The following is a 24567-nucleotide window of genomic DNA, read 5'->3' as shown; positions in this document are numbered from 1 at the left end:
CTGTGTTTTTTATCCAGAGATGAACAAGAGCCTGCACATCATACTTGTAAAAGTCTGCACTGTTTCACATCTGCTATGATGGCAAAAATTTTCCAGTGATATTCCAGTGTTGCCACCATCATCTCCAATGCACTAAAACCAATATTCAGCTCTATACACGTTTCCCTGGTCATGATTCATGTGGATGGGCTCTTTATGTCATGGTGCACAGTCCTCTAGAATGTGGCCTGTCTTTCACATCCTTGTCCACTGCTGAAACACAGCACGCCCTGCCTCACTGTGCTCACGTGCACTGTTTAGTCTCCATAACTATGAATTCAATGTTTGCCATTTTTTTCTGCATGGAGGAATTCACTTCCACCCCTTTGCATCATACACCCTTCCATGTCAGATGCCATTCTGTCAGACTGCCCCTCTGCTGCCATCTGTCACATGGCAATAACACATAATGGAATAGTGGTGGGAAGGTTCAGCCTCTGCCATACTGCCACCATCTGCATCTGACCTTGTGGGCCATCATAACTTAGGAGGCATTACTTTCAGAGCAGTACTCATAGTATCTTGATCATTAATTTTGTCACCTTACTTGTAATTTTAAGAATAATGATTCAAACACTAAATATTTTTCCATAGCACATATTTTTTGTGCAGTCTGTTTTTGTTTGTTTCTTTGTCTAAAAAAAGGTAGAATTTAAGGTATGGAGTTACAGTCGAATAGAACTGCAGTTAGGCTTGAACTCTTGTGTAGCTGCATCTTTTTAAGTTAATTCTTAAACTTCAAACTCCACCTATCACTACATTAAAGGCTATTAACATTAAGCTCTGATTTAGCAGGGTATGTATGACGTGCACTCTATCACAACCCAACCCACCCACATCAAGCTCAGAGAACACCAACTCCACACTAAGAAATCCAAGACTAACTTCAACCTAGTGACACTGTGGGTATATTAGACTTCAAAAAGAGAAATTTAAATCCATAAAATGTCCATAAGCATTTAAAGACAGTTCAAGAAGCAAAACCAGAATGAACTTATCCTGTTTCTATAACAGAATTTGCTTCTACTGTTCACCCACATCCTCAGTTCAGCACACTGAGTACAGGGCTGCATTTCACTCGGGCTGAAATTCTGGATCCATTAGCAATATTTAAATGCAAGAAAGCATTTTTAGCCATAGGACAGCTTTCTTAATGAAATTAAGCAAGTCTTGTCAGGTAGAGCCCTGACCACCATCCTTTCTTCTAAAGCAAAGACATGATTTCCAGAACAAAAACCATCAAAGTCACAAGGTTAGCAAAACCCTTCTTAGAAATGCCAAATTTTCTATTTGATTCTACATTAGTACAGCCAAAAACAGGGAGTGAAACAAAGGCTCAGGAAGGACTTACTAGCCAACGAGGCAATCTTTCAGTGCCGTGTTCTCTTTCCGACACTTTACCACCATAAGGAAACCAGTTTCTTTGCAGCACTTAGTAAATGCTACAGAAAAACAAAAAGATTAGAATTACAAAAACGACAGTAAAAAAAAAAATTCCCCTTGTGTATGCTTTTCCACAGGAAAAATAAAAAATAAAACAACCTCACAAATCAGACCTGATTTATTATTAACATAGCCGTAGTTGGCCTGGAGCCTCATACTGTTTGTAAGGTTTTTGTGGCTTGTTTAGACACAAGATTTTAATTAGGATTCTCCCCTGATATCGTATAATGTGTGCACCCACTGCTATGGCTAACACTAACAAATTTATGAAGCTACTCTTGCAGCAAATCCATGATTCTTAGACTGCTTTTCATATTGACTATTCAAGGCTACCGCAGCAAAACAAAAGGAAGCATGAAGAATTAGGTAAGCCAAGATTGTTAGCATTTCCTCTTCAATGGAAGAATTATTTTGAATATTAACATACATTTATATCTACAAATTAAGAGCGCAGTAATGTTGACACCAACTACTGTCTCAAAGAAATGTCACTGCCAATCACCTCTTAAGAAGGCATCTTTGAGATACGAGACAACAAACTGTGAGGTCGTGGTTCTCTCCTGGAGTGCAGGGAGAAAGTCAGCAGTTAGTTTATCAGCTGGGATTGCCAGGTGGTACTCAGTGCACTGCACTGCTCCACGGGGGACTGGCATCTCCTCTGTATCATGTGGCAGCCTTGAGGTGTTCTTCAATATTGAAGTCCAAATGGCCAAGAAAGGAGCACTGTCTCTGAAAATACTGACCACCTTCAAAGTTCTTGGAATCACAATCTTTGGAACGAGAGAATATAAAAGGGAGGAGAGACAATCATCAGTCTCTTCCCAGGAAAAGGGATGTTGCACCTATTTGCTCAATGAAATGTAAACAGGCAGATAGTCTCATGGGCCTTGAGACTTAAAGAATGAGTCACTGAGATACAGAGACAGAAACAGATTTGGGGACTAGAGAAGAAGCCAAGTAATGTGTAAGGCTGTTTGTTTGTATATATATATTTTTTAATCTGAGAGTAACTCAAATTATGTCCTGTTACCAGCATTCTGTACAGATGTTTCAATAAACAATAAACTAGTTAGTAATTAGCTGTTACTCCATATTGGGAGTATTTCAAACTATTTTCTTATGAGGACTCTAGGTTAGCAACAGCACGCATTTAACAGGTGGAAAAAGTACAAAGTCAAACATCAACCAGCAACCAAATAAAAAACAAAGCTCTTTCTAGAATTCCTTCTATTTCTTCATACCCAAGATTTTCTTGGTAATTATTTGAAATGCAACAAATTTAAGTCATACAAAAATTTTTACGCTCAAACATCTTTAGTAAAACTTACAGTTAATCCAGTAACATCAAAACTTAATGCAAAGGGTAAGCTGTATCCATACTCAATATATATTTACACTGTGTTTACATATACTCTCCCTAATGTGAATACATATGCTCAATGCATTGCTCTTCCTGTTTTGTCCGAAAGCTTCTATTTCATCCAGTCAAATGAGAATATTCCACTTTTTATGCACAATGATCAGTTTCATGGCTTTAGCTGGGAGAGAGTTAATTTTTGCCATAGAGGCTCACTTGATGCTGCATTTTGGATTTTTGATGAAAACAGTGGTGGAAAGAGAGGGATGTTTTAGTTGTTGCAGGGCAGTGCTCACAGAGCCAGGGACTTTCAGCTCCTCCTCCTGTGCTGCCAGCAAAGGGCTGGGGGTGCACAAGCAGCTGGGAGGGGACACAGCCAGGACTGCTGACTTGATGCTATGCTCAGCAACAGCTAAGGATACAGAAAGAGGAAGGAGGGACGTTCAGAGCGATGGTATTTGTTTTCCCAAGTAACCCTGTGTGAGGAGCCCTGCTTTTCTGGAAGTGCTGCCTGCCAACGGGACGCAGCAAGCTATTTCCTTGTTTCGCTTTGCTTGCATACACAGCCTTTGCTTTTCCTAGTAAGGTGCCCTTATCTCAACTCAGAAGTCCTCAAATTTTCAGATTCTCTTCTCTGTACCACCTGAAGAGAGTGAGCAAGTGGCTGCTTGGTGCTGAGCTGCTGCCAGGGCTAAACCACAACAATCAGACAGGTATCACTGCCATTCTTTGAACTGGGTGTATAAATACACCTTCTCAATTTGTGCTGAAAATCAAGAAGAGCCCTCCAACACCTGCAAGTTATCAACCATACGTACATGAATGTAAAACTGTAGTGTAGCCTTGTACTTGCCTTTCTGTATTTTCTAGACATTTAGTTGAGGTTTTGGATTTGCCTAGTAATTGTTCATCCTGTACAATAATTCTGCAAATCAAAACTTAGATAGAATCACAGAATCATAGAATTGCTCAGGCTGGAAAAGACCTTAAAGTTCATCAAGTCCAACCGCAACCTAGCCATAGTACCCTAACTCTAACAACCCTCCGCTCAGTCACGTCCCTGAGCACCACATCCAAAAGGTTTTTAGACACATCCAGGGTTGGTGACTCAACCACCTCCCTGGGCAGCCTATTCCAGTGCTTAACAACTGTAAAGATGTTTTTTCCTGATATCCAACATAAAGTCATCCTGGCACAACTTAAGGCCATTTCCCCTCATCCAGTCAGCTGTCAGCAGTGAGAAGAGACCAACCCCGCTCTTGCTGTAAGCACCTTTCAGATACTGAAGAGAACAATAATCAGCCTGCTCTTCCCCAGACTACACAGCCTAAGTTCCTTCAGTTGCTCCTCGTAGGTTGTATTCTCCAAGCCCTTCACAAGTCAGAGATTACTGCCTATAAAAACCACCAGCAGGATAAAATCCTACCTTTTGCTCAAACCTTTGTCCTTTTCCCTCTAAAGCAGATATCAATCTATCTGTGAAGTCAGTGGGGCAAAGCGCACCTCCTGGCATCATGGACACCAGTGACTTGGAAGTGACCCAACAGAGGCAAGCAACCCCAGGCTGTAGAAGGCTTTTCATAATTAACCTACAAAAAAAGAAAATTAAATAATAATAATAAAAAAGACCCACAACACTTCTCCTGCTCCAAGTGTCAATGACAGTGGTGTCAATATCCTGCCAAAATTAAATCCACCTTTGCAAAACGTTGCAAATAACTGGCATCTTACCCATTTAAACTGGGTGAACATTTAAACAAACACAACTCCTAACATTATATGCTGGTTCTATAACCACATTCTACTTGAAAATGTACCAGATGAAAGTATGCCACAAAACTGCAATTAACTAGTTAATTACTTAATTGGAAAGACACAGTAACTTGTGCCTAAAGATACGTATTAACAACGAAGCTCGATTTCTCAGCTCTCATGTGATGTGTGCTTTAGCTTCAGACCCCAAATCACCCAAATGCACATGCACAACTTTGAGGAAACTCTGAACAGCTAAAGCTTATGAAGCAGCACAAGCTCACAGCAGTGTAAGAAGCATACTATTAGATTATCAAAATATTCTTTAGCTTTTAGAGGTGACTGTTTTTTCTTTTGTTTCCTGGAGTGCCTACACTGAATGTCCCTACATCAGCATCTCAGAAAATTCGTACCTATTATCACATTTCTAAAAATGCCCTGTTTTTCCGCAAAACATCAGAAAGCTTACAGTTCATGTAGTGATCAGCTTGATTTCTACTCTCCACAGGCACTGCCCTAAAGTGCTGTGCAATTTTTCTGTAGTAATCATTCCTCCTGGAAACTGTGAAGTAAAAAAACCACTGTAGACAACAGGAGGTCCCTCTCACTTGTTAGCCCACCCGTCTTGATTGGCTACAGGCGCAATGTCCTGGTGAACAGAACCTGAGCTACAACTGCAAGCACTGCCTGCCTGTAGGAGCCCCACATCCAACTACGGCCAGGCAACCACAAAGCACTGCTACCAAGTAGTAACCCTGCTTCCTGCATCCATTCCACAGACCTGCAACAACAGAGGCAAAGAAAGAGCAGGTTGAAAGGTATCAGGCATTCCCACATGAGCACACAAAACTTAGCTCTCTTTTCCTCTGATTTTCAGTGCTTCAAAATCCCTTTAGCAGCCACATAAGGCCTGTGGTTCAAGACAGGTCTAGTTCAAGTGTTTACCAGAAACCTCGCCAGATTCTGGAGAATGCTGTTTTAATTATGCTCTGTCTTGCTGACAATTCTTTCATTGACCAAAACATCTCAATGTTGGTCAGCACAAGGAGTGCTAACGCTGTGGTATCTGGAACCATTGTGTACAATCTCAAATCAAGAAGTCATCTCCGTCTCTGTCATCTGACAATGGACACACTCCTCACTCAAGCACTCTCTGCACTGTAGATCAAAGCTTCGGGTGCACACCATAGGACAAAGGGAGCAGATAGCACAGGATCTAATGACAACCTCAGTTCGACATGTTAACAGCCACAAGGACAACTCAGACCTGCAAGAAGACCAACCTCGTGCTCCAAACGAGCCCACTTCCTGACACTGCTGCATGTCACACAAAAAACAACTGCTCTCTCAGAGCAGAACTGATCTCTTAAAAATCTTACACGCGGTCCCATTTTTACCATTTTGGCAAATGACTTTCCGTGACTTTGCAAATTTGTGCAAGGAAAAAGTGTTTTCTTTCTGAATGCAAGCAGCAACCTACCACAATAGAACCTCAGGCAGCAGTGAAACTAGACACAAATTCAGGTCATCTGCAAATTCAGCGCAGGTTGTAACAAAGCAAAGAAATAGAATGTTTCAAACAAACAAGAGTTTTCAGACATATTTAGGAAATGGGGTGTTTTAACTTTTAGATGCAATATAGCTGTACTGAAATTGAGCTACAATGAACTGAAAAATAAAGACAAAGAGAGATACTGTTTCAAAGCTGACAGTGTTTGGTTGCGGAGTAGAACAGGACAGAATGTGAGCTAAAGGAAATGAGGTGTGGAGTGAAAATGCCTTAGTAGGGGAAAAACAAGCTTGTGCTCCAAAAAACGAACCCTGACAAGGCTCTGCCATGACATCTACATATGTCCATCACTGAAAGCTCTACGCACAGGTTAAGGACAGATCCTGCAGGTACCTGGCACTTATAACGGAAACTGGCTGTGATCACCAAGTCCAACCATCAACCCATCATCACCACACACACTGTGCCCCTCAGCGCCACATCTATATGTTTATTGCACACCTTCAGGACTTTCTTGTCCTATTGCCAAAGAAAAAAAAGGCCAACCCCCACCTTGCTACAGCCTCACTACTAAAAATCATTAGTATTTTAAAGGAATGTTTTTCTTAATTATTTTTGGCTAGTTTCCCCTCCTCCAGTTCTATTGCTCGACTACAACCTAATATGGGAAACTGAGTAATTCTCATTTATATTGGACTGAAGACAGACTGGATGAGTGATTTTCCCATCTATCCCAACAGATACCGACGCACACGCAATATCTGCCACATTAAAGACATAATTTTCAAAGTTTAAAAGATCAGATACATTACCAGAGGGTTAGTTACAACAAAGTTGGTGAAATACCACTGGCACCTGTTCTGGGACATAATTCAACAAAAAAAGAAAACAATAATTGAGGGCACTGCTCATTTCAACCTTAGAAGATGTTTGTAGGTTCAAGAAATATTTGCTTCTAAATGATGAGAATCAAAACTTCAAGGATTTTAACTTAAAGGACAAATCAACACCTGGTGTAACTTGTCCCAGCTCTGCAACATAATGATTTTCTTCCACACCATTAAACGAGATTAAAGGTTAAATTTAACATTCTTAATCCCAGCGTCTGCAGATATATAAACAGTAGACCACAAAAATAAAGCACAATTCTTAAAATGCAAGGGTTTCTTTATGCAGCCTATCAACACCACCCCCATTCCAGCCTCAAATAAAGGTAGAAAATTCTCTTCTCTGTGCTGCATGCAAAATGAGCTGGCAGAATCTGTGTCAGACTGCAGCAAAAGTTTCAGTTACATATAAAGATTTAATAGAAAAAAAAAAAAAAAAATCACTGCTCCGACCCAAGCATCAAAACATAATGAGAAAGTTTTGATTTTCTGTAGTTTAAGGATAACAGATTATATTCGTGGGGATTTTTTAACACAGTATTTCTTATTTTATTTAGACTTTTTTAAAGCTCAAATAGCTTTTTTAAAAAACATCATCATTTCTTCAGGTGCACATGAAAGGCTTTCCATACACAAAGCAAGAAAAGAACAAAAACTAACTGTGACACCTGTAGGCAGTGAGCAGAGTGGAGAACGGGTTGAAAATAAAACACTGAGGGATCATCATTATTTTTATTTTATTGCATGAACTGTCATTGAAGGCCATTCTAGAAGGTCCAATTATTGCAGACTTGCAACATTACCCACGCATTCATATTGCAAAATATTGTGTGATTAGAATAATATCAAAATGGTCCTTTATCAGCCATCATTATGTATCCCTCTTGCAGATGTTCTTGTACATAAAACAAATGAAATATTCTGCATTATAGAGATAAATTGATCCTCTCGGGTCTGGCTTCGGTTTATTTAAAGATTTTACAATTTTACTACTTAAGAGAAAGTCCTACAGAGGTGTTATCTCACCATTTATATTTTCTCAACACTTATGATACTGTTATCACACTCTTAAAATAATTTAAAAAAAAAAAAAAGAAAAAAAAAGCTTGTATCATGATCCATACCAGGCTTATGTTCTATTCCTGGGGTGGGTTTCTTCCCCTGTGAAAAAGAGGGAATAATTACGCCCAAGATCAGGATGGATCAGTCCTTAAGCTCTACCACTGGGAGGAGAAAAGGTGTCCAAGTAAGAAGGGGGATTTGGGAGTCAGTGGTAGAAAGACAGGGAAAACAGTTCTGCTACAGTGGAAACAAGACAAAATTTTAAATATGTTTGTGAAATGTCCACAAAATCATTAAAATGACAGAACTTCATCAGCAGCATTTTATGGTGAAGTTGTTATGCTTTTAATTTTGTATTAAATCATGATTTATTAGCTTGTTACTTTGAAGATTACTCAGTATGCACAGAATAGATTACTGGCGTATTTAATGAGCCAGAGGAAGAAGTAGGATGAACATGAAAAGATTGCTTTACATAGTAGAGTACAAGCTATTTGATATTTCTAACACAGTACAAAAGAAAGCTTCTCTGTAGATTGATCATGGTTCAGTTAACATCACTGAATATCTAATACCTCCAACTCAATTAATTCTCACCTGATTAAGATCAGTCTGATATTCAAAGTAAATCATCTCTCCAGTCAAGTAGAAATCAATATTTATGATTTTACTTTTAAATTACAATAACAAATAAAATATGTGCATCGTCAGTATGCCGGTAGTAGCTTTCCTGTTCTAGTTTACTACGGCATGCCTAACACAGCTGATTAAAGAATTATTCTAATTTGACCAACAATATATATAAGACTCAGATTAATTTGAATAGTGGAAGATAGCAAGAAATAATTAAATGCACCTTATATAGGGTAAACAGAAAATTGACATAAAATAACTTTGATTCTTTCAAGTGAACCTCTGTTATCAGATCAAATATATTATGTTTCCACAAGTATTTGATAAAAAATACAAATAAATAAAAATACAAATACATATACTTTTCGTTATCCTGCTCATCACCACCTCCCCAAAAACCTGCTCCATTTCAGTTCCTACAGCTCCAGCATGCTGCCAACTCTACACTGGGGCAGATGATCCATCAGTAGCACCACATGCTGCAGGACTTGGGAGGAGACACAACTGCAGGAGCCAAGGCATTTTAGAGAAGGGATACTGATCGTGTGAATGATCACTTCTGACCAATCTTCTTCACAGTGCTCACTGTGGAAAACACCAGTTCTGCCTTAACATACACTATGCAAACAGGATCCTCCATTACATTACAGCGTACCTTGCTTTGTTGAAAAGTCGCTCACCCAGCGATTAAGTAAACATACCTCAAAGAGAACTGCCACGAAGGCAGACAGCACAACTGGTACATAGAAGGCAAGTATTTTCCCCCAAATGAGAAACTGTTTCTCTAAACACACTGCCCTGGGGTAAAGAAGATGTGTTAGCAATATCCTAGAAACAAATCTGAAGACTTAGCTCTAGGGGACATTTACAATTAAAGAAGAGAAAATGACATACTGGATCAGACAAAGGACCCATTTGTCCTGCTTACCATCTTTCTCAGAAGTCAGTAACAGCTGCTGCTACAGGGGAAAAAAAAAAAAGTGCCAGTAAGTCTACATTATGGAATAGCATTTCCTCAAGTGAAGTTTGTTTCTAACCCCTATCAACTGTAAGCTAGGCTTATACCTTGAAGCAAAAACTTCTCACATGCCTTTCAAAACACTTACAATCACTTGCACAGTAGGAAACTTGTCAGTTCAGACCAAGATAAGAGGAGGAGGAAAGAGGAAAAAACCACCCCAGTACCAAAAAGGCATACACTAGCTTGAATTCCTTCAATGTCTATCTGCCCCTGGCTTGCTTCAAGTCAGTGTCTCAGATACTGAGTCACAACTGTAGAAGTCACAACTACTGCAACTGTGGTTATTTGTCATTCCACAGATGCCTTTTTCATTAGCAAGTTTTCAAAATCCTGCTGCAAAAATTAATTGGCCTCAAAGTATCCCTTGGCTGGATGTATAAGACCTGCCTGTACAGCCACTCTCGCTCTGACAATTCTTTGGCGTAGCTGCAATAGGACAAAGCAGAAGGCAGGAAAGGCACTCTGTGTACATCAGAAATGTTTGATTTTGTTGCCTTCGCCACAAATAATCCACCTACTTGCTCTTAGAAGCACTGTGACAGCAGGTCAACTGTAGATGCAACACTAAGAGATTATCTGTGCAGTTAATGAAGAGAAATGGTTCTCCAAAACAAGAATCCAGGCTGGCTCTGCAGACAGAGCAAACAAAGCTGTGTGAATGACCAAGGTAACCCCAAAAGCAGCAAGCCCCAAAGTCTCACAGATCAGCTGAAAAAATGGTCCCTAACCTAGTATAGGAAGTGCTGCACATTTTCATCTCTTCAACACATATAAGTTCCATGGTATGGTCATCCAAGAGAGAGTTTCTTTTCTTAATTTAAGGCCTGTAAAGAGCTTTTCAAATGAACACAGGAAATCAATGTCTTAAATTGTTTTTAAACCTATCCAAAAGTTATGTATTAAAAAAAAAAAGCAACCCTTCCATGTCAATTCTGAAAATACATGCAGAGCATGTAGGGATTCTCCACTATGTCCTAAATCCAAACAGATGTCTTTGCTTTTGTCACAGAATTTTAACAGGGCTTTTGTTATTTTTGAGCCTAACAATCATTAAAGACTGAATTTCTGGGAGAGAGAAATAAAAAGAGTTTAAGAAACTAGCACCACAGAATCATAAATAAATCAATAAAGCAGTGAATGACAAGGCCATATGCCCATTCCCACATGATGCAGAGGCTTGCACTGAGGGAACCTCTCTCACTGGACTCACTATCCATGTTGTGACATCTAAAATTTGCTCACATTCAGACTGAGAATTGTGGTTGTTTGTCAGAGGCATAGCCAGAAACCCCAAAGCAAGGGAATGCCCCAGGCAGCAGCAGGGAAGAACTTCTGTCTGCACCAATTAACCCACACTAGCCCACAGAAGACTGCTGGAATCTCTTCTTTCTAATTTCATAGAGAGCGATAAGAGACGGTGAATCAAAATAAAAAGTAACAAGCGTAAGAAAGGTGGGAATTGTTTCACTTTGAACAAAAAGGCCAACAAGGAGCCAAACACAGTAACTCAAGCCAGCACAATTAATACGACAAAAAGTATACATATCATCCTCCAACTGATAGCAAAAAATATGCCAGGCTGGAACAATTTGGGTTAAAATCAGAGTTCTGAAAGAAAAAATAAGATATGTACACATGCAACCTCATGGCATTTTCTGGAGCTCTTAGTCCCAGTGCTTGGACAAGGACAAGTCAGCTTTTCTTGTTCTACTTTTCTGTGTCAGTACTAACACATGAGGTCTGATCAAAATGACTCTTGTGGTATGAGGGGTGGAAACATTAGTTTTCAGTTTAGTAAGAATTCTGAATGCACAAATGAACGTTAACCAGAGAAAATGTTTTCTTAAGTAATCACACAGCCAGAAAAGAAGGTTAAAAAAAAAAAAAGTACCTTCAAACTTCAGGTAATACTTTTTGTTGCTGAATGTTGACAAAATACTGTTGCAGACACAAAATTCATCAGTAATATGCATTTATCTCAAGGGAACATGGAGTCAAACAGCAAAGAGAGCTTTGGTAGAGATGGTGCAGTGAAATACCTACTGGTAACTTTAGGGTACTGGGTGCAATCTGATCTGATCTCTCATCCTGGATTAACAGCTTTGTCAGCATTATTTTCATATGTGTACACACACACACTGCTGTAAGTGCATATATGTACACATGCATATATACACACACATCTATTAGTGTATATACATGCATAGCTATAAGTTTATGTATATACACAAAATACGCATGTGTGTTCTACACCAAACACAGAAACAGTCAGACATTTCCTCCCACCCCTGACTAAGCAACACACCCAGAGCACAGCATTACAGAGATGAGGGTTATGCCCTCACAAGAAAAAAAGACAGAAGAAATCACAAGGGCACAACTATTCTGTGTAAGGCTTTACAGTGACTGTGCTATCTCAGGCAAGGGAGATTTAAGTGCTCACAGATGACAACCCACTGGGCTATTTAGGTAGATCTATCAAGACAAAACTAACCCTTTTGTCCTCTCCTTGAAAATAATTTAAAAAACCATAAACCCTTTTAAGCAGAGTAAATATATTGCTGCAAAACAGTTTATGTGGGTAAATCATGATTTTTCTGCTAAAGATAGTTGCTTTAGGAATGTTCCTGTCAGGTACAAGTATTGTCTTATACTTAAGGTTTCAGGTAAACCATGCCCAGCAAGCACAGCCACCCAGTTAAAATACATTTGCACAGAGAGGTTGTGGATGCCCCGTCCTTGGAGGTGTTCAAGGCCAGGTTGGACTGGGCCCTGGGCAGCCTGGTTTAGCAATAAACGTGGAGGTTGGTGGCCCTGCATGTGGCAGGGGGGTTGGAAATCCATGATCCTTGAGGTCCCTCCCAACCTGGCCATTCTGTGATTCTGCGATACATTGTTTTTAAACAACTGCTTCCTTTAAGACTGACTTGATCTAATGTTCCTCCCAGCCTGCAGTAAGTATCCCTGACATCAAGCGTTACCATACCAGACGCTGGAAGAGGCAGAACTGGAACAAATGCAAGTTCCCCCATGGCTACTGTCTGTCACTGCCTGCTCCTATATAAACAAGTGCATCCAGCTCGAGCAGCACAGAGTCGCCTCGCCGCTGCTCATCCTCCCAGCTCCTTCAGGAGCAGCTGAGCCACTCGGGGACAGCTGAGAAGTTAGCACACCAGATGATTCAAAGCAACAACACACCCCACAACGACTGACTCCTCAGCTGAACTCTGAATTTAAATAAAAAGGTCTATTTATAAGTAAGCCAGATTGACTGCGAGTGGCACGAATAGCAGTAGTGTCTTTCTACCACACGGTGGAGATAGAGCAGGTTATTTACGTAACTCTCAAGGAGGCAATTACAGTTACTCCACCGTAACACCAGCTCTACATCACAGCCTGATCTTTCAGAGATGCATTTGTCCCCCTCCGTTCAATTCCCTGCATTTCCAAAAACACTGTTCTAACTCAAAGATCTTTTTTATTTATTATTATTATCGTTATTTATTTTCCTCCGCTCTTCGAATGAAACAAAATATCCCTTAAACAAAAGTGAACTCTCAGCTGGGAGGGTACAGAACAGGGCCAAAAACACAGGTCAGCTGAACTCCCACAAGGTACCGTACTGAAGAGCAATACGCTCACCCTCCTCAGAAGTGACCTTTCCTTACAGGTGACAGTTCTTCCTACAATCTTCCTATAGTCTCAACCATCACTCCAACATCTCCAGAACATGCTACCCTGTACTCAACCTTGGCTTACAGTACATGTTTATAGTCTCCCTCTCTTCTTTTTTCTTTCTTTTTTTCTCTTTTTAATTAGTAGTCTTCAGTGCATACAGGTGTGAAGGTGTGGGAAGTATTTGTGCTGAACAAGGCACTATTCAGCATTTTTTAAGGACAACTTAACTAGAGCCATAATTTTAGTGGAAAAAAGGTTTAGAGGTGCATCTACATTCTGAATTTTATACTGAAGATCCTTTGCAATGGTGGCTGCAGTGTCAGTTCTCTTTCAAAAGAGAAATCACTGACCAGGTAGGCAGCTAGAAGGTTACGCTTCCCTATTCATGCTATTCATGCCATGATTTTAGAGAGATTTTTTAATGATGACAAGAAAACACATTATGAAAATTTATCAAGATCAGATGTTTTTAATATACCAGTTTTATAAATCTGATTGTAACAGTTTAATGCATATTTCTCATTTTCTGTATATCAGTACTTGTTTTAAGCAAGCTGACTGGGATAAGTAGAATATTAGAAACAATTTAATACCAGAAAATAATCCAGTCACCATACACTCCCTGTATCTTTGAAAGTGTTGCACAAAGGACTTCTGAAATGAGAACACATTGCAAACTGGTTTTTGTGGAGTTCTGATAAATTCTCTGCAAGCACTGAAGCTGTGCTCAGCCCTCAGCTACTCCACACTTCCAGATCAACACAGATGTTCACAAGGTTCCTGCCACAGAGTGACTGCATCTCCTGTGCTAAGCCAGCCCCATCACTGGTCTGCCCAGTTATTGCACTGCGCAGTAGCTATGCACGTCTTCTATAACTGAGACCTGCTACACACTTTGTAAGACATCAAGTTCTGGGATTAAGAGGTGCTCACTAAGCTACCTTTTGACTGATCTCAGGTAGCCAAGGCAAACTACCCAGCTGTTATACAACTAGTTTCCCACTTGCCTTATAGGAACAGAGCAATCACAATTCTCCACTTCAGAAATATCCCCTTGGCACAAACTCTACCAGAGCTAGGAATGCAAACTATCTTCAAACCTTTCAGAGATACTACCCTGAACAGATGAAGCTAATGCTACTTAGAATAATGCAAGATATGCAATTTATTACAATCCTACTTGGAGAGCAGTTGGCCATGCTGGAGCAAAAACTTGTAAAAAGAAGGCAAACACCTCAGGTGTTCCTACTCAGAGATGGAAACTGACAAAGGCAAGGGAAGAAAACTAACCAAAATACAAACACCACCCACACCTCGATACATCTCATGGTCTGATGTGTGTCTTCCAGAAATCACTGACTGCACAGTTTGAGCATGGACCAGAAATGAAGATGAAAACAGTGGATGACAAAGCTCTGCTCACGAATTTGTTTTGACAAGGAAGCAGCAGACAGAAGCCGCGATACCCAACCACACGGCAGAGAGAGCCAGGATGCTACGTCTGTGATGCTGCTGGCTGTCATAAATGGCACCGGGCTAAAGAATTCTGCATGTGTCAGGGGCTTAGGTTGGATTGCGAGGAGAAAGTAAGAGACATGGCCACTTCTCTACAGCTACGTTTATAATTTCAAAGCCGATTAAAAATATGTATATATTTGAGAGCAGAGGATTTACAAGCATCAACAAAAATGCTGTGTGAAAAAAAGAGAACCATGAATTGCCAGCTGTGGAAGTCTCTCTGAAGGAGAAACCATCCTTCAGTGTAAGGCTTTCTGGGCAAATGGCATAAAAATCGGTGTAATACCATAAACTTTAATGGAACCAATCTAGACTTGGGTATAACAAAGCCCTGGGGACATCCAACTTGCAACAATTGACTACACTGTGTTCCTCCAGCTGCATGCACAGGTGCTCAAGTTTGGAAGAGGCTGCTTAAGTCCACCTATTCTGCCTGGTCAAAGTATCTTGCTTTTGATGCAAAAACGTTTTAGGGTAATACAGTCTCATTACTGTTATGAAAGAAACAGCAAAAATCACAAATGTGGTTTCCATACTTAGAAATACAACTGCACTTTGAAGATAGCATTGAGCAAGGTTATTTTTTAAATACAGGTTAGCAATGAATCTGCTAAAAAATCATTGGCAAATGAGATACTGGAAGTTCAGATGAGAAAAATAAAATGGCTTTAGCTTAGAAGTCATGTTAGTTCCATTTCTTCCCATGGCATGATGACTCTACCCATGACGTACACGCGACCCAAAGAAACAGAAAATACTCAGTTTTTGTTAATTGCTTGCTAAGAAACATGACAAAGTCCGTAACAGTGACGAGAGAAAGGAAAGTAGAGCTCTAACAACATCAGTCACAGGATCCACAAACATGATTCACATCTTGCCAAGAGCAGATGTGGCAGGAGGCCCCTGTGCACTGGACAGTGGAGGCAGCAGACACCAAGAACTCAAACAGCAGCAGCATTCAGGCTAGGATACAAGCAGGAACTGAAAGTTGTTGTGACCTTCCCAGCAGTAGCATTACATCTCTATGCAACTTCTTTTTGTCTCCCAGGTCTACCTAGGACCTTTTTTTTTTCTTTTTCTTGGGAATGCATTTTGACTCCCTCGTGGGGACCTTTCCTGGCTGGGATCCAAGACATGATGACCACGTGTAGCTTCTCTACTGATCTGAAATTCTAAGAGCACAATCTGACCAAAGATCTTTTCTCCATTTTCCAGGTTCTGAACAAAATGAGCTTTTCTTGCTGAATGCAGATGCACACATGCCTCCACCACCACAGATTTGTCAGTATGGAAGTTTTTCCAAAGATTTCTTCTCACCTTTATTCTGAAAGAAAAAAATCACCCAAAAGCTAGCATATGCCGTATTAACGTAAAACCCCTAGAGGGCAACTAAGCGTCAATTTCAACCTGCATAAATATTCAGCTCCTTAACTAGTTTACAGATTATGTAAACTATTTCCTTCAACCTTGTCTTTTTCCCCTCATTTAGAAGAAATGAATCCTTTTCATTCTGAAATCACATTACTGCTGCCTATTTAGTGTAAGTTAATCACAACGGCCCAACCAGAGACTGAGTGCTCAACCCAACAAAGCTCAAATGTGCACAGAAAAAGAATAAAGAAAACACATGCAAGGGCCTCCTTTAAACAAAGAGAAAACAAGCATATGAAAGTCTGAAATCACTTTCTTTGCATTAAAACCCTTTATTACTCAGCCTAGTATTAATTTATTGCATGGCATCTGCTTTCTTGTACAGCAGGTTGGTTGTGAGTCCCACATTTATGAATTTAAGTATAATGTAAGGATTATTTGCTTGTTTACCCCTACATACTATGGTTTCAACCTTCCGTTCGCTAAGTATTTATGGGCAAACAGGGAAAAAAAAGTAATAAAGCAGGAAATAAGATAGCAAATTAGTCTGGCTCCAGTAAACAGTTTCATTTGCTCTTCAACCTTTAAGTAAAGTCCAGGTCTGCTGATAGAAGTGAAAGAAAAAAATAGGAAAGTAATTAGTGCCATGAAAGTCACAAACCTTCATCCAATTCCAACAGTTCTCAAATTTTGAAGTGGTAACTCCTGTGTCCAGCTGAGTCTGTTTGTAATTACTTAGCAGGCATCAACTCTCTCCCTTTCTTCCCATCAAATCTTGGTGTGAGCTGAAGGATGCTGCTCAGCCTGTCCACATGTGCAGACAGAATGCAGACATTCATATCGCTACAGAAGACACTAACAAATCGGTGGGATTCTCAAGCTATATGGAAACAATCTGAAACAAGGAGGAAAAAATAGCTCAAAGGAATTTTTAGCAAATGCTCACAGAGATCAAGGGTTTCTACATAGTTTCTTTCAGAAGAACAAACACCCTCCCACGAACTGGCAGCAGAACCATCCATGTTTTATGCATAATAATGCCAGGTTACTTCATTCGTTTGTCAGTGTATTTACAGACCACAACAGTCCTTCAAAAAGAAACTATAATCATTGTTACAATTTATCCTTGATGTGAAATGCATCTTGCACTCCTTACCAGGGTGACAGAATTTGTTTTCAGACAAGTCAGGCTACTGCAACTCAAACATCAGGATAATGGACACGAGCAATAGCAAGTCTGCAACGTAGTGCAGTTCTGCACTGAGACCACAGCTTATTCATCAGAGTGAAAATATGTTTCTGAATGGTAAGCCTTGATTAAGAGAATGAGATCAGAATTAGGTTGCTGTTGTGGTTTAACCCAGCAGGCAACTCAGCATCACACAGCCTTTCACTCACTCGCCCCTGCCAGCAGGATGAGGGAGAGAATCGGAAACAAAAGTAGAACTCATAGGTTGAGGTAAAGGCTATTTGCTAAAAGAGAAATGGAAGACAAACATAAAGAACAGTTATATATTATATATATATATATGTTTATAAAACAAGTGACGCACAATTTCTCACTGACTGACACCCTACCAGTTCCAAAACAGAAGCAGCACCCCAGCCAATCTCCTCCATTTTAGTAGCTCAGCAGGATGCCATTTGGTATGGAATGTCCCTTTGGTCAGTTTGGGCCAGTTGTCCTGGTTCTGTCCCCTTCCAGCATCTTGTGCCTTTCTCAGCATCCTTGATGGCAGGGCAGTACGAGAAGCTGAAACGTCCTTTGCTCTGTAAAGAACTGCTCAGCAACAACTACAACATCAATGTTTTATGAGCACTGTTCTTCTAAAGCCGTAACACAGAGTCACACCAGCCACTATGAAGAAGAAAGCTCCATCCCAGCTGGAACCAGGACAGCTGCAGTAAGAGAACTCCCTTTGAAATGATGTAACAGTTTCTCATGCTCAACTAATTATTACTCAGAAGAGAATTTTATTCTGTAGTCATGCCAATCAGCATTTTCTATCATAGAAACAAATAGTATATTTTTGTATTAATACTTTCAACTGTGCACACCCTTCATTGGCCATAGCAGTAGTGAAATACTAATTACATGGAACTAGCATATTTAACTTCAAAAAACAAAAAGTTGTATCACATGCCATGTATTCCTGCACTGACGGATGGTTAAGCAGCCAGGATGAGAAGAGAAAAAGCTGAAATCGCAGCAATTTACTATTACTATTAAATTTACTGATTTACTATTACGCTGGGAGAATGTAGGCAAAGCAAACATTACCACTCTGTTAAATACCTTCCTTCTACAGAATTGTAGAAATTATTTTGGGGGAGTTTAAATAAAATGAGTATTCACTGCTCAACAATGAACGTCTCAAAGTTTATGCACAATCAGTAACTAGTGTTTATACAAACTTGATAAAGTGAACAAGACAGTTACCCAAAACAAAGAGTGACTGTAATATGCTGATTTAAAAACTGCTTGTTTCATAGTTACTGAACAAAATGTATCGTAATGTTACGTATCAAAATAAACTGACAAGACAGCTTTTGCTAAAAGGAGGTGAATTCTCTTCCTCCACCATTCTCACTCCCCACAAAGGACTTAAAAGTTTCTCAAGCTATTTTCAATGTATAAAATTCAAAAATACCTCACATGAAAATACAGATGTTTTTTATTTCCTGACGAGTTACATCAGAACAGCTTTCAAATGGATAAGATGAGGACACTTGTTACAAAGCTCTCCAGAGAACTGAAGATTCCTCTGCATTGTTATTCAACAGTAATGACACACTATCACATGTAGATAATACAAAATATTTTAAACTTAGAATACTGAATAGAGACATTGAAGACAGCACAGAATCTCTGAGTTTGGACCTACCCTGTTTAAAACACTAATAATTAAATCTTAGATTACAAAACCCAAACACCATACATTCTCTGATCCTATAAAAAACAGTGGTAAATTTCCTTTCATTAACCAAACACACGCTGTACATTAAGGTAATAAGGCAGAACAGTGCCTTAAAATAATGTAAGAACATTTGTAAGCATTATGTGCTGCCAGAATTTTATCCTGAACTTCCTGTCAGGCAAAAGGATATGTCTCTTCGAACCCATAACAATCTATCTGCACTACAGGCTCATTCAGCACGCCAAATATTTTCTATCAGTTGACTTTTGCTTCCAAATATCCTTCTCATTGAGCTGTTGGAAAGAAATAGAAGGAATATTTTCTGGCACGTCTGAAATAAAGTATAATGAGACTCAACCTTTGTGCAAGCTGCATTGGCAGGGGTCAGAGATGAGATGGCACACAAACCAGGCACAATCTTGTAGATGTTATTATTCCATAAGCATATCCACGGTTATATCATGGATAAAACAATGTTTGTGTAAATCCTGCAACACACAGATTTTCCATACTGAAGAGTACGTTTAGACTATGTTTTTGTTACGCTTGTAAATAATGAACAGAAGGCATACTGTAAGTTGTACACATTACGAAGCCTTACTAAGAAAAACACATTGAAAACATAGAGCAAAGAAACAAGAGAAAGAAATCAGAACAGATGAAGAATGACAAAGATTATTTATACCAGAAAAAAATAAAAGGTATTTTTCATCACTGGCCTTATGAATTATTTTGACTTGGCTGTCAGATTCACTGTAGAAAATCCAAAGGCAGAAAAAAGAAGTGGGGCAATGAAGTACAACATTTGAAGCTGTTGACTGTGGTGGCACTTTTAGTGGGTATCATTTTCTTCAACTTGAAAGTTCTCCCTATAAATCATTTTAATCATCACTTTTAACCTGGAGATACCAATGGTTTTTTGGCTGTCTTCATTTTGCAGTGCTCCTGAAAACAACTCATAAACCTTAGGTTTCACCATCTTCCCTAAGCCATCTTAACGACCCCATGGTAGAAATCGTTCTGCAGGACAGATACTGAAAAGGCTGTGCCCCCCTTTCCACTCCTCCCCCCCCTTTTTTTTTTCCCCCTTTTCACCCTTTTTGCCTTTTCTGGATAAGCAGATTGTCTTATTTCTTCCATTCAAAGTGCTGCTTTTATTCAGACCACCACCAAGAATCTGTCCAATGTCTGAAGGTCCTCATGAGGATATCAGCATTTCAATAGCAGTCTGGTGGGTGTTTTTTTTTCTGTTTAGGGTAGGTTTTTTGTTGCTTGTTTTTTAATAGCATAAAAAACATTTTTTCAACTCAGTTCACAAACAAAGTACAGAAGTAAGAACTCTGCTCCTTCAACTGCAGATTTCATAAAACATACACTGGTAGTGATGAGGTGCTGTGGATCAGGAGCAGGACACAATGCAAAGAATAGAAAAACTTCCTCTTAAAACACATAGCAAAGCTTTTAAAATTATCTACTTGTAAAATCCATACATGCAGCAGGCATACAGTGAAGATGTTTAATGTCATACTGAAATGCTATATTCAGTGAGGCTTTATGTCATTTTGTGAGCAACTGAATGTTCTGAGTGACAGTATTGACAGTACACTGAAGGACAGCATGAGTATTCAGAAGGCTCTTGATAGATTTGATCTGGAAAAACAGTGCAGTTCAGCAAGAACAAAAATTCTTTAACTGTAATAGTTTATATATGATATACACGTTTTAGTCTGAATGTCATAGACAAAAACACTCTTTCCCAGGAATAATCAAAAGCACAAATACACAGTGGACAGTTTCATTTTCTCTGTGCCTATCTGTAACTGACACTGAGAACATCAACGCCTTGACATATAAGGAAAAGTTGGACATCCTAAAATAAAATACCTTTGAAAACAAACAAACCAATCTCTGAACGCTAAGAAGTAACTACGTGAGCAATCTGCCTGTACAAGCTGCATCATTAACCGGATTACAGATATACCAAACACGAGCACAAGAGAAGTCTTACAAGTCCAATTCAGACTGGCATTCCTCACAGTGTTGGTAAGTATATCCAAGGGAAACCAACAGTTAAGCTTCAAGAAATCATCACGTAAACTCTTTTTTTAGGAAAGAAGTAAAAAGGCAGAACCCTAAATACTACAGATGATGTCTAAATGCCTACAACTTTTTCAATTCTTTCCCAGTACTGTGGATTTCAAGAGAAAAATCTATTTACCCCATTCCAAGTGCACACCTTGGAATCATCCACACCTCCAATGCTCTGTGTGTGTAGCTCTCATACTCCTTGTCCATCCCCCTCCACATTTTCTGACCCGTTGTGAAGCTTCTGATTCCTCACCCCAAATACTTCTCACCTTCTGTCATATGATCATATTTCATGTGAAGGTATCTATTCTGATCCTAGGCAGCACACATTCCAAGCTCTTTTTTTCAGCACAATCTTTCTTCTTTTTTTTGGACAGTGTTAAAATGTTACAAATAAAATTCAGAGGAATTATAATAAAGCACAAGTATTTTAAGGCCTTTTGTTTTGTAGCCTTTATTCCTCTCTCAATCAGACCTGCAAATGGAACACTCTTCAGAACAGGAATCTCTACCCTTTTCTTATGCAGCACCATGTAGACAATTACTGGAAAACAATTACAATAACAACAAAATTAAATTAAATTTTGCAGCAGGGAAGAGGGATTATTTTTGTTGCCATTATTGAAAGTACCAGAACAACAACAAGCAGAAACACTGTTTTACTCAGCAACAGATAAAAGAGTTACTACTTAAAGCTGCATATTGTCAGTGTTGTTACCACAACTGTATATACTTAAAAAAAAGGACCTGAAGAACATCTCACTCCATTTAAACAACCTTTAGATTTAGATTCCACACTGAAAAAGTTTAGAATGTTTAGCCCAAAAGAAGGATGAAAATTAGAGATTTCATTAACCACCTTCTGATGTTTTCAAACAAAAAAGCATGAAGAACAGTCAGACCACCACATCTTAAGAGTATGCCTACTCACTCAGTTACATTCCAACTTTATCTTGCTCTCTCCTGTTGCCTGACAAGGTTTATCTTTCCTGTCCTTTGTTGGAATTTGATTTTGAATTTGGTTTTTTTGGGGACTGCTCAGCTGATTCATAGTATTCTATGTAAATGCATTCCACAGATACAGCTCTCCAGTCTACAGGAAATGGAAATCAAAACTACAACTCTAATAATGGACTGCCTTCTGACATCAAGGCCTGTTAGATAATTTGCAATTATTGTTCTGAATCCCATTTAGCACAGCAGTAATTAGAATTTTTCCCCACTACCTTTCCCTGAATGTAATGCCCTCCTTAGAACACCAAAACACTGCCTGCAGTCCATTTGAAAGCTCGCTATTTATTTGGTTCCAAATACACAGTAGCTGCTTTTTGACAAAACTAAGTTCTGTTTTCTACTGCTGCACCTAATGCTATCTATACACGTTCTGATGTCAGCAGTTGAAAAATAACCTATTTTTCTGTCTGAAAGTAACCCCAGGGTAACATTCATAATTCATACACAATTAAAATATTTATATATGTGCACAGAGAATATAGCACGACCTCTTAAAGCATTACATTTATTTACACCAAGTGCTGAATGTCTTGTTGAATGCAATTCTACAGCAATTCTAAGAGGGGTTTATAATCCAAAACTGCAAAGCCATTGCTGAAGTACATCATTAAGAAGACACAGTTAATACGAAAGTTACAATTAGTCACATGTACTACTATTAGCAATATGTGCAACTTTGTCACAGTAATAAAATACTGTAGTACTCTAATACATAAACTACTGTGTTTGTAGTTTATCACCACCACCAATGATGAGACAGTAAAAGAAAAAAAAAACCTACAGAATTCATTCTTATTTGTTGGCAGTAACAAGAACTGAAAGGGAAGAATCACGATGTATCAACTAGGAAAGAAAACTGAGGATCAGTAAATAGCACATCTAGCATCTAATAGAAGATATAAACATGGTCTTATTAAGAGGCTGCAATCATAACCTCTCTTTTTTGGGAGGATTCAAAAAGAATTTGACTATGTGTCTCCTAACCCTGCCAAATCAGTCAGCCAACAAAAGCATTCCTGTAAAGTTGATCCAAACACAACCAAACAGCATAACATTGACGTCAAGGGGAAGTTTGTCCTTCCGTCTTCGTAGCTTGCACCAAACCAATCTCTGACATGGAATCAGCTATTCAACCTAACAGTATGGAACTTACCAGTATGAGAACTCACAATAATTTGATCACATCAAGGCAATCTTAGCCTTAAAGAGCTAAACACAAAAGATAACCCAAACAGATACAACTGTTTCAAAGTCAGAGGACGCACATCAGTGTTAGTGCGCTTCCCAAAACAAAAAAGTCCAAAGAAAGAGTATCAAAGAAGAGACTGACGCACTTCTCACTACTGGGCAAGGAACCTCCAGGTACACAAGCAGTAGCAACAGAGACACACGCAGTGAGATAGATTTGACAGGCAGTTTGTCAGCATGCAGTGACATGACTAAAAAGTGGAAACAACTGCTGAGGAGGATTTGGGCCTTGGTTCCAAGTCCTACATTTCCAATGATTCAAGAAAGGTACAAAAAAGATGATTGTTTTTATACCTCCCTTTCACACATATATATTTCACACTATAAACACAAGGTCCGAAAGAACAGTTTTTCTCCTGAAATGTGATAATCAGCACCACAATGCAATACTTTCTCTACTCCGACGATTTGCAGAAGCAGCTATCCTGTTGTTCAAACTTCAGCAGTTCACTTGGTCAGTGCTTATCATGGGTAGTACTGCTCGTGCATTACTGTAATGCAAATCCACACAGGCATCCCCTATTTAAACAAGCATTTGTTAACATCCTGTATTAATATATTTACGCTGGGATGAGAAAACAATTTGAAATTTGGGATCTTTAATGGAAACCAATGACATCTTTAATTTAAGAAAACCAAGAGAGTGGACACAACATAGACAACCTATCAAGGTACGAACTCCAAGCCATCGCCATCACTTTAGTGTCTACGCATAACATTTTGTAACAGGTAAGAGAAACAAAATTAAGACAGTGCTTGTAGGATGTGGCAACCTGGCTGAAATTGATATTCATTAGAGTACTCTTTGCATGAATAGGAGCATTTGGACTCTGTGGTCTTTATCAGAGCCCCAGCTGGTAATGGTTGAAGGTTAATGCCTTACTCCATTCTGTTCAATTTTCTTTCCTAATTAGTCCTCCAAATCTATAGCTGTGAGCACCAAGTGTCTGTGCTCAAAAGAAACTAATTAATGCTAGCAAATTAGATCAAGTCCAAAGATCCAACAGCCAAACTCTTAAATGCTCCTT

The 24567-nt window shown here is 39.2% G+C and overlaps 1 protein-coding gene across 1 annotated transcript in view; it reads right to left on the bottom strand.

Moving 5' to 3' along the window:
* CMC1 (C-X9-C motif containing 1) overlaps window positions 1-24567 on the bottom strand; it is a 42903-nt gene that overhangs the window by 1672 nt on the left and 16664 nt on the right. Inside the window, exon 3 of the mRNA XM_052692285.1 lies at window positions 1391-1481. Within this exon, the coding sequence (XP_052548245.1) occupies window positions 1391-1481 (91 nt within the window). The remainder of the gene's footprint in view (window positions 1-1390; window positions 1482-24567) is intronic.

Source organism: Tympanuchus pallidicinctus, unplaced genomic scaffold (genome assembly GCF_026119805.1).
Source record: "Tympanuchus pallidicinctus isolate F22 unplaced genomic scaffold, pur_lepc_1.0 scaffold3, whole genome shotgun sequence".
Lineage (NCBI taxonomy): Eukaryota > Metazoa > Chordata > Aves > Galliformes > Phasianidae > Tympanuchus > Tympanuchus pallidicinctus.
The sequence above is the reverse complement of the archived record's forward strand: the minus strand, read 5'-3'. Positions and strand labels throughout refer to the sequence as shown.